Raw genomic sequence first — 12,331 nt, 5'->3', positions numbered from 1 at the left:
TGATTGGTGGCAGTTGCTGGAGGAATGATGTTTTTTTATTCTGTCTTGATAGTTCCACTCTTAAATTCACTCTCAAAAAAACATTTTAATAAAACGTTGTTTAAGTTTTGTGAATAGCTCAGCATTTCTGAATCCCATAACCTATTTGTGGGATGTGTTTGATACTTACCACACATTTTTTTCTAACAACTACAAAATACAACCTACATCAACAAGAATATTATTGTATAATATATTTTTTATATTTATTGAAATGTTTGTATTTGTACACACACACACACACACACACACACACACACAAATACGCAATAATGAACAATATACATTTTGTATATAAAAAGTAGCCTAGCCTACTATAGTAAAATTCAATTTAATAATTTAAAATCTAAATCATAATTATGATTATGATTCAAAAAATTATTCCTGATATCAAAAATTGCCATTGCTACTAGTTGAAATCTAATTCATGATATCAAGAATTAGCATTTTAAATAGTGAAAATTGAATTCTTGATATCACAAATTCATATCCTGAGAATGAATAAAACAAAACGGCTTGTCATAGCGGTACACACGTCCAGCTCCTCCTCTCTGGGTGTCCAATGGGATGGGAATAGTCCAGCTCCACCTCTCTGGACGTAATGGGATGGAGGGATAGAGTTGAGGTTAGGGTGTGATTGGATATTCTAGTGGTTCAAGGCCCAAATTACATTCGCTCTTCCTCGCTGGAGGTCTATTGAGGAGGAGCTAGACTAAGCTCCACCTAGTTGTTCTGCAGTGAGCATAACATACGGAAAGTATACCACTTATCTTTTCAAATTTAACTAAAATAAATTTAGACTATGATATCTGTGAAAGAAAACTCTATATGCTATCAAATGCTAATGTTTACTTTAGTTTGGTTGGGGGAAGGTGCTTACAACTGATTGTGTGGCTGCAAATGATAAAAGTCTGGCTAGCCTACATTTGAGTACTGAGTAGTTGTAACCGCCAGAGGTCCCTGGCTGCTCACCTGGCATTGTGTCAATTATTTCTGCAACGCAGAAATCTGATACTGGAAAAGCATAGACAGACAGATAGGTATGTGAATACCTTGAGCAGACAAGCACTTGCACGTTGTTATGGCGAAACCGGGATATAACCTGAAGCTCTAATGTCACGTTACCTCAGAAGAATAAAAGCTGCCTTTGCTTTTCAATGACACAGAGATAACATGAACACCAAAAGAAAGAAATCATTCAGAGCCGTGAAGTACACATTATTTGTGTTTTGCTACATTTTTTGGGTAAGAGCATGCCTTATAACCAATATATTTGCTGATTTATAGAGCAAACATGCCAATTATATAGTGTTGTGCGGAAAATATTATTATTATTATTATTATTTGCTTGCATCTACATGAAATATGCATATTCAATTAAATTTGATTTAACGTTGTGCTTACTGTATATTGTTGAGAGAATTTGTCCAAATTCTGGGGTTGGCATTGTTTCATATGGAATTGTGTTTTTGTATTGCAGAAGTTAATGATTGCTTTTGTGTTAAAGGTTTTCAGTGCTCTCCTAATTGCTGTTGGAATATATGCAAAAGTTGCCAAAGAGTCAGGTATTTAAACAGCATTCATCATACATATGCATCTCTTGTTATAAAAGAAGCTTGCAAACAATTATAAATTGTTACAAATATTACATTATATGATGCTTACCAGATCAGTATTTAATGTAAATAAATAAAATCCATATTTTCAACTGTTGCATTAATATTATAGTTTTCATGACCACAGTGGGATATTACAGTTGTTCTCAGTCGCTTTGGTACATTTCTAATTAGAATTGAAATTCTCAAAACTACCTGTTCAATCTTCACACCATTGTTTCATTTGTTCACATCAGAAAAACTGATTCTCATTTTTTGAACAAGTTGCAAATGCTTTGGTACATCCGTGCAAGTGATTATGTACAATTCCCTGCTGTTTCCTACATTATCAGTTGCTTATATCATGTTGATCAAAATTTATTATAATGGGTCTCTGTTAAATAGTCTCACCCCCCACAAAAAGTCTTTACATGCAAAATGGTGGAACAAGTTGTCATAATATGTCAAGCATATTTCTATACATTTTTATTAGATTTGTTTTTCTAAAGATATTTGTTGTGATGTGTGGATGAGAATGTGTGGCCCAACAGACAGGAACGTCAGGAGGTGTAGGTGTCTCTTGCAATCAATCTCCCACATACACTAAGGTGTAACCTACAATTTACAATAATTGTCATCAGAACTTTAGCCATAGTTTACTTCCAGAGTACACTGTTATATTGACAACATGAATGAGCAATTTGACTGTCTTATCCGTACACAATGACACGAGGACTAGTAATCCTGATGGCACTGACACAGATATTTACTTTTGAGAGATGAGGGATTCTGAGCAAGAAACTGGCTTTTACAGGTAATCCATGTTTTACTATTTGTACGAATTGTTTTTAGAAATGCACTTACGGTTTTGCAAATGTCGAGGATGATTCGAGAAATGTACCAAAGCGACTAAGAACTGTAATTGAGACTAAATGGAATATTTATATATTTTTTATGTAATTGGTAATGTATCGCACAACCACCTTAAATTAAGGCAAGGGAAGGTTAGGTTAGAACTTTTTTAACTCATCTAATGAAGGCAAAAAAAGGTGACTAAAATCTTGAAAAAGTTAGATATAGCCTGTTATAGAGTCTATGTGAATTGTGTACTGTAAAATAAAATAAAAAACTACTGTGTACATTTACATTTTGTGTTACTTTATATTCCCTTTACTAATGCTTGACAGATGTAGTGGACACGCTGATGGCAGACCCAGCGCTGTTGTTGATCATTGTGGGTTCTCTCATGTTCACCATCACTTTCTTTGGCTGTTTCGGAGCTCTACGCAACATCTCCTTGCTGCTCAACATGGTCAGATTCAGATATAGTTCTCACATGAGGAAGTTGTCACAAAAGCTATATCTCAGTAGCAATGGAAAGATGACCTTATGTACTTTGAATATTTCTAAATCTACAGTGATATTATAGATAGATAGATAGATAGATAGATAGATAGATAGATAGATAGATAGATAGATAGATAGATAGATAGATAGATAGATAGATAGATAGATAGATAGATAGATAGATAGATAGATAGATAGATAGATAGATAGATAGATAGATAGATAGATAGATAGATAGATAGATAGATAGATAGATAGATAGATAGATAGATAGATAGATAGATAGATAGATAGATAGATAGGCCATTGTGACAACTTACTCTTGTGTATATTTTTGCCAGGTTATTTTGTTTATTTTTTTTTACAAATAAATCATATTTGTCCAGTTTGTAGGAATTTTGCTGGTCATTCTGCTGTTGCAAGTAACAGCAGCTGTGTTGAGCCTTTTGTTCTCTGAAAAGGTAAATAATTCACACAGGTACAAGCAAAAACTTTATATTTGGACCAAATCCCATCTTGGAGAAATTAGATGATGTTTAAAATTATTACTTTCAAAACTTGTTGGTAGGTTCAAGAGAGGACAGAGCAGCTGATGATGAAAGCGATTGTACGCTATCGTGATGACCAGGATTTGGAAAATGTTATTGATTTTGTACAGAAAAAGGTAAAAGAACTTGATTTCATATACACTACTGTTAAAAATTTGGGGTCCATAAGAGTTTTTGAAAGAAGTCATTGTAATATATTTAAAATGTACTTTGTTCCTGCGTTGGAAAAGTTTTTAGCAGCCATTACTGCAGCCTTTAGTGTCATATGATCCTTCAGAAAACTCAATAATTTTTTTTTTTATTATCAATGTATTATCAAATTATTATTTATGTAGTTAACCCATTTGTGCCCAAATCTTTCTGAATGATTTCATGCATATAGTCATGTTAATAGTGTCCTATGTGAACGTGTTCTGCATTTATTTTCCCCAAGTTTTATTTTTTTTTCTTTAAAATCGTATTTGAATGTGCCGCAACTATAGTTGCCGGTGGGCAAATATGTTGTATGCACCCCTTCAGTGTCAAATTTGACTAGGATGAGAAAATTTGGCTTCTAACTCAAAATAACTGCTTTCAACAGATCAATCTTTACACAAACAATCACAAACAAATGTATTATGTATAAAAGTCGAAGAACATTCGATGCAAACTCAAAAAAGCTGCATCTACTTTATAATCTGTTGAATATGAAAATACAACAAATACATTTGTCTTAAAATGGTGGAACATATTGCAGAACAAAGTAACTAACAGGGCATTGTGTATCAAAAAGTTAAATGAAAATAAATTAATATAATGATGAAAAAATTACATCTATATAACCAAAATAAATAAATAGTCCCATAGTATTCAATGGCTGACTGTAGAAGGTGATTTCATATAATAATGTAAATGTAAACTTATTACTTGTCTGAATTTCCACATTATAATGGAATCATAAGCTACTAGTCATAAAAAGAATTAGGGTCCTTGACCGATTAGAATGAAACGCATCCATTCCAAACTGGATGAAGGGTCCTCAATATTTTGGCTCTTACAAGACATAATATCATAATATATTATAGTTTCCCCTATCGAATTAAGGTCTACTGTACAGTAGATATGTCAGTTAAAGGGTTAAGTTATGTTTTAAGTGGGATATTATGAAAGCAAAAAGCACCAAACAAGACCAAAAATCTTGATTTATTAACCTGTTAACACAGTATACCCCATTGCCCCATTATGTATTTACAAGTCATTTGCCCACCGGCAACTATAGTTGCCGCTTGGACTTTTGACTAAGTGTACAAAAAACTATAGATCTGTTGTAAGAATTGTTTTGTTTGGATGATTCTAGAGACCTTCACTATTATGTAGATGTATATATGTCAACAAAAAATACTTATTAGTAACATGAAAATAACCTTTGTTTGAGAGGGTTTGTCTTCGTTATGCTTCCTGGAAGTAGGGGTAGGAAGTTGGCAGCCTCATGTGACAGGAAGGAAATTAAAAACCTTTTTTTTCCTCTTGAAATCTTTTATTTGGTTGTTTTCTTGCGTGTCATTGAGATATAAAACATGGATACTATCTAGAAAGATACTTACAAAAGGAAAATTACAACTATACACTGCGGCAACTATAGTTGCCGGTGGGCAGGCTGGTGCATGAAATTGGTCTCACTGTTGATCTCTCTCTGTTCTGTAGTTCAAGTGCTGTGGGGTGGATTCCTTCTTAGACTGGTCTAAAAACATGTACTTTAACTCATCAGACCAAAATCCCAGTCTGGAGGCCTACGGTGTGCCCTTCTCCTGCTGTATAAGGCTAAAGAATGAGGTCAGGTTGTGTCAAATCTTGAAACGCTTAATGTAGAGGTCTTTTTTGTTTTTAGTAAATGCATTTTTTTTTATACTTTTTAAGGAATTTGAAACGCACTTGAATATATCCCTTTGATCTAGACTATTAGAATTTGAAAGTGCAAATATGCATACAACATGTTGATTGGTCTTCTTTAGTACATATATTTGCATACTGAATTATTGGTGACACTTTACCATAAGGTTCCATTAGTTGATATTGGTTAATGCATTAACTAACAGTACCAACAGTAACAATTAGTTATACATTTGTTATATAATTTATTTAGCTTTTTAATAAAAATACAACTGTTAGTTCATGTCATTTCAGGTATATTAAAGGGTACATAAAACACACAGTTGCTGCCAGTCACATGTTGAGTATCTATAGAGTACTATTGCATCCTTCATATCTCCGAAAAATCTTTAGTTTTATCATATTTATAAAAGACAGATACGCTGTACCGATTCTTTTCCGAAAACAGCCGAACTCATGAAGGCGTGCAGTGGGCGGAGCTAAAGAGTCACAAGCACCCCCCCCCCCCACCCACACACACACACACACACACACACACACAGTGTAAAAAGTCAGAATGCATGAAATAATAATAACATATACACTTTTACGCTTTTGATGTATTAGTAAATATTGAAATTAACTTTAACTAAGATTAATAAATGCTGTAGAAGTATTTTTCATGTTAACTAATGTAGTTAACAAATGGAACTTTATTGTAAAGTGTACCGAATTATTAGTAGCACAGTCAATCAAAAAACATATTTTGTATTTAATATACATTTATGTGGAGCAAAAGCAATTCGATTTCAAGCAGGGCTACCCAGCGTAGTGTCAATGATATATAATAAGTTTTTAATTTTTTTTATAAATTAGACAAATTATGAAAAGCTGTCTGCTTTCTAAACTATAAAACTGTCTGTTCATTTATGTGTAGACTGTGTTCAACTCTATGTGTGGCTATGAGACCCAGAAGATGAAGAAAAGTGTGGCCAGTCGGCTCATCTACACCATTGGTTGTCTAGATGAGATCGTCTGGTGGGGAAAACAGAACCTTCTGCTGGTCGGAGTAATGACCCTCGTCCTACTGTTCCTTGAGGTGAGGTGCACAACACACATTTATTTTTCCTACTGAAAGTCCTTTTAACTTTATTTAAATGCATGCTTTTAGTAACTTGTATGAACATGTATGAAATCAGGTCTTGATACATCTTGTTTAGAACAGGCAAGGGAATTTGGGCCTCCCCAAAAATGTACTGTAAATAAACACTTAATTGTATTATCTAAAAGCAGTTACAATGTTGTTCCTTTTCATCTAATTAGCTTTCAGTATCACTTTAGTGCATCATGCTTGCTTGTGGTCAATGTTAAGTTCGAGAAAGACAGACTTTATATATACACCGATCAGGCATAACATTATTAGGTCTCTCTCTAGCGTTGGTCTCCCTCTTGCTGCAAAAGCAGCCCTGACCCGTCGAGGCATTGACTTCACTAGACCCCTGAAGGTGTGCTGTGGTATCTGGCACCAAGATGTTAGCAGCAGATCCTTTAAGTCCTGTAAGTTGCGAGGTGGGGCCTCCATGGATCGGACTTTGTTCAGCACATCCCACAGATGCTCGATTGGATTGAGATCTGGGCAATTTGGAGGCCAAGTCAACACCTCAAACACATTCCTGAACCATTTTTGCTTTGTGGCAGGGCGCATTATCCTGCTGAAAGAAGCCACAGCCACCAGCGAATACCGTTTCCATGAAAGGGTGTACATGGTCTGCAACAATGCTTAGGTAGGTGGTACGTGTCAAAGTAAAATCCACATGGATGGCAGGACCCAAGGTCTCCCAGAAGAACATTGCCCAAAGCACTACACTGCCACCGCCGGCTTGCCTTCTTCCCATAGTGCATCCTGGTGCCATGTATTCCCCATGCAGGTAAGCCACGCACATGCACCCGGCCATCCATGTGATGTAAAAGAAAACGTGATTCATCAGACCAGGCGATCTTCTTCCATTGCTCCGTGGTCTAGTTCTGATGCCTATGTTGGAGCTTTCGGCGGTGGACAGGGGTCAGCATGGGCACCTTGACTGGTCTGCAGCTATACAGCCCCATATGCAACAAACTGCGATGCACTGTGTATTCTGACACCTTCAGAACCAGCATTAACTTCTTGAGCAATTTGAGCTACTGTAGCTCGTCTGTTTGATCGACCACATGGGCCAGCCTCCGCTCCCCACATGCATCAATGAGCCTTGGCCGCCCATGACCGTCGCCGGTTCACCACTGTTACTTCCTTGGACCACTTTTGATAGATACTGACCACTGCAGACTGTGGGAACACCTCACAAGAGCTGCAGTTTTGGAGATGCCCTGCACCAAGTTGTCTAGCCATCACAATTTGGCCCTTGTCAAACTCGCTCAAATCCTTACGCTTGCCCATTTTTCCTGCATCTAACACATCGACTTTCAAGACAAAATGTTCACTTGCTGCCTAATATATCACACCCACTAACAGGTGTCGTGATGAGATAATCAGTGCTATTCACTTCACCTGGTCATAATGTTATGCCTGATCGGTGTATACTGTACACATACAGCTAGAGATATGAAACATAGCTAAATTTGTAAATATTATGATTTATAGTTTATATTGGTCATAATCTTTACATGGCACTGTGTAATTTAGTTTGTTCCCTTTTTTCCTATGTTGAGTTATAGCACATCAGTAATTTTCAAAATATATTAGGCAGAGATTGTCTGTATTTGAGAAAATAAATTACAACAAAACACAGATGGTAAATCTACTACTGTTTAATTTATTTTTAAATTGTAACACTAGCAAATGTGATCAATGTTAAGTATTATATAGTATATACATATATATATATATATATATATATATAATTTCATTACTAACGTATAACTACATTCATTTGCTATATTTAATTCCCTTATACACAAATAAATTACACAGAAACAAATGCTTATTTTTTTAAATATAGATTGTATAAATATCATTATTATTTTCCTCCCTTCTAGTTATGTTATTGAACTAAAATCTACAAAGAGTACAGTGGGACCCAAACATCTATTCTCTCAGTACAAAAAGTCAGATTTGCATGCTTTCATTGATGCTTCTTAGAAGATTCTTAAAATCGGGATGACATGGATCATCAGGTTTTACCTCAAATTGTGAAGTACATACAACTTGGAGGGTATGCCAAAAGAAATACCAAAATTCATGTAAACCTTTCCCGGTTGTTATTTTGTAGTGGGGAAAAAAAATATCCAATTAAAAAAATGCAAAATAGAAACTTTTTCATCTGTCTTTTGGATCCCACTGTATGTATAGTTTAAACATTACATTTGGAATGAATCTCATTTAAAAAAAATAAATACAAAAAAAGCAATCTCTTCATACAAGACAATTACAATTAACTACATGAAAAGCCACCCAAAGTCACATCACACTAAAACCCACATTGAACTATATAATACATACATTATCTCTGACATATAGCTTATAACCTGTGGGCAGGATACACTAAATGCATGTGCAGAAAGACAAAATGAACAAACGGTTTGCGCTGAGGATGATAAATGATTTGTCTTCTCTTCAGATATGTATGATGTCCCTGGCTTCTGTACAGCTCTGTCAAATCAGAACTGTTCAACAGAAGAGGACGAAATCTAACAGGACCCAAAACCTTTGTTGCAACAGAAAGTCTTGACTGGTTTTATACGCCTACTTTCCCCACACGTGCTTGCATTGGAATTTAATGACGCACTGCCTTTGAAATACCAAGTTATAACATGTTACAAGTTAGATGCAAATAATGTGATTATTCTCTTCATGATACTGTGAGTTCTAAGCCATAAGCTGTGATTAAATTCAGTACTAACATAAAAAACTATTTTTGTCTTTGTTGATATCATCTGTAATGTTAAGAAAATATATTATACAACTTGCTGACCTTAACACACTTTTCATTTTTACACAACACTTGTAAAATTGATTAAAGGGGTGGTTGATTGACCCTTTGTAAAATAAGTATCTGATGTCTCCAGAGTGTGTATGTGAAGTTTTAGCTCAAAATACCCCACAGAACATTTTTTATAACATTTTAAAATAGTCACTTTTTGAGGGTGAGCAAAAACGTGCATTTTTTTGTGTCCCTTTAAATGCAAATGAGCTGCTGCTCATGGGGCGGAGCTTCAAGAACTGCAGTTAGTAGCTCTGATTACCTCATGCAAGACCATAGACAGTAAAAGAAATGGACACAGCGACCCCATAGGCTTCGACGGGGAAAATTGAAGTCAGGTAGAAGCACTCACTTCCTGATGGCTGAGCGTACTGCGCAGCCTCAGACTGAGCTTGACGACGTAGATGTGACGTGAGCAACCTGTCTGACAGTGGGAAGTCTTCTAGAAATTGTGCAAAGTGAAATCTGAATCACCGAATCTTGTAGAGACAGAGAGAGTGAGCAGGAGCAACTTTTGATGAAGGAAGCAGGATTTGCGACATCTCTATCGGCGTTTATGCCTCCACATCCCCCCGATTGCCTCATAGACAGTAAAAGATTGCCTACGAGCTTCCTTGGGTCTATACGGTACAGCACGACAGAGTCGCGTGGTTATCACGCAATCGTTAGCCTACTTTTTACAAAAACGGCTTCTACGGGGCGATAATGTAAGATACAAGAAAATGGAGCATTTTATACATTGTCGTGTTTGTTTAGAAATAAACAATGGACAAATGGAGTCTTTAAACGCCTCAGATGTAAAGATATTCTCTGTCAAAGTGAGGCCAAAATGAATGGGAGTCAATGGGATGCTAACAGCAGGTGATGGCTTGGTTAGCAATGGCTGCCCCTATGAAAGGTACGCTTTCCGGGGGCTGGATTACCCCCTTGTGCAAGACAGGTAATGAAACTGTTCAGCCTTTTATGTTCAAACCGGAGTCGGACAATGATGGAGAGACTCAAGAAGAAGTCTCTTGCTCTTGTGATATTGTTTAATTATATTCTCTGTTATATAAGAAAATAATATCAGAATTTTGTGGGCATTTATATTAATTTCTGGCATTTTTGAGACAATGCTGCATTGAATTTGAACCCGGCAGCACAATAACAAAAGAAAAAAATCACATTGCGAAGAAGTTACTGATTGCATTTTAAGCAGTACGTTTTTTACATCAAATCTCATTAATGATGTTAAATCAGACAATGCACCGGCAATTTAGTGATATCCTTGCATTTGTGGTCTTGAGATAAAATCCAGAGTCCTCTAAAGCCTAGTTCAGACTGCACGATTTTCAAACTCGTCGGATCATTGCTCTTTTCACACTGCATGACTATCTGGGCCAGCATTTAGTCACTGCTGTGTTCTCACTGCACGATGGATCGGCGACAGGGGGTTTCACACTGCATGACTGTACAAGAGGAAGAATCGCTGACAGCTCGTCTGTCCCGTCCACTGTTGCCAACAAATTTTCAGGGGAAGTTGCTAAAGGCAGATCGAGTTGTTGCTAAAAGTTGCTAAATGATGTTGTGACGTCATTGCGCTATGACGTCATTACGTAATCGCAAGGTAAAACTTCGCCATTATGTAACGCGTAGATATTATTTGAAATGCTAATTTAGATTTGTTTGTAAAAATATATTAAAGCAATGTGTTAGTTAATATGTACGGATCGAGCCCACACATGACGTGCAAGATTAAAAAAAGTTAATTGTGCGCAAAATTTACAAATTTGTTCCCTCGATTTGCTAAACCATCCACACGATTTACTTATTTGTTCCCTCGATTTATAAATCGTGTGCACGATTTAGCCTACTAGTTTTTTTCCTGCATGTCATATGCAGGGCTCCGTAAATATGCTACCTAATTGATCTTCCGGTTTTTACAGCGATTTCCACATTTCCACAGTGATCTTAAGGAATTATGAATGAACCGCTTGGCCTATTGAGCTAGCTTGTACGTGTGTTGTTTGGATTAGAGTCACTTTCCAGAAGTTGCTAAAAGTTGCCAAATAAATTTAAAAAATTGCTAAATTTGTTGCTAGGTGCTTTTAGAAAAGAAAGTTGCTAAGGGAGTCTGAAAAGTTGCTAAATCTAGCAACAAAATTGCTAAGTTGGCAACACTGGTCCCGTCCGCGAATTACGTTTCACAACAAAACACGCGAGAAATGAGAAGGAAACAACGCAAGCATCAGACTGGAGTTCTCGCGCGAGATTGGAATTGTTATTAAAAATATAGACTGCAGTGCAGAAACTTGCGGTCCAAATTGTCTGTGAACTGATTTGCAGCAAAAGGGAGAAAAAGAAAAAAGAATATGGAGGAAGAAATGGTTGGTGAGACACAGGGAGCAATTGTGTTCTGCAAAGGGAGTTTGAGGTAAATGAATAATTTTTTGCAATGTGCTACTGTTGCGTCTGGTCAAGCAAATGTTTGTGCTTTGTTTCTGTTTGATATAATTGTAAATATATTTATTAAAATACTGATATTATGGTCTATAACTCCAGCCCCGAAACTCCCGCTTCCCTGTATCTTGCGCTCTCATTGGCTGTCAGTCATCGCAGGATGCAGATGTATTTTTCAGTCAGAACTCATTCACACAGCAGGAGTTTGAATCGCAGACAGGTCCAGATATTTAGCATGCCAAATATCTCGCGGGCGTCTGCGACTCATCTGCGATTCTCTCTGATCGCGTCTTTGATAATTCACACTGCATGATTGTCACTCACGAACATGAGCACCGATTTGCCTATGATTTCGGGCATTTGTCTGCGATTTCGCAAAACCTGTCTGCGAGTTAAAATCGGGGCTAAAATCGGGCAGTCTGAACTAGGCATAAGTCTGAGACCAGGACAAGACTGAGGAGAAATGCAGTCGAGACCGAGACAAGACCTACAAAAAATGGTCTCAAGACCGGACTCGAGACCAAAACCGGTGTTGAGT

At 36.5% G+C, this 12,331-nt stretch overlaps 1 protein-coding gene across 1 annotated transcript; it reads left to right on the top strand.

Annotated features, from left to right (window-relative positions):
- Positions 1-1,094: 1,094 nt before the first annotated feature.
- On the top strand, positions 1,095-12,180 carry LOC307143584 (tetraspanin-33). The gene is made up of 8 exons (XM_079845311.1): positions 1,095-1,284; positions 1,547-1,604; positions 2,822-2,946; positions 3,368-3,442; positions 3,550-3,645; positions 5,213-5,341; positions 6,315-6,476; positions 8,992-12,180. The coding sequence occupies exons 1-8, from the start codon at positions 1,213-1,215 to the stop codon at positions 9,100-9,102; spliced, it is 828 nt and encodes a 275-aa protein (XP_079701437.1). The 5' UTR covers positions 1,095-1,212; the 3' UTR covers positions 9,103-12,180.
- Positions 12,181-12,331: the final 151 nt, after the last annotated feature.

Source organism: Gobio gobio (assembly GCF_949357685.1).
Source record: "Gobio gobio genome assembly, chromosome: 19".
NCBI lineage: Eukaryota > Metazoa > Chordata > Actinopteri > Cypriniformes > Gobionidae > Gobio > Gobio gobio.
This window is presented reverse-complemented; position numbering and strand designations above follow the sequence as displayed.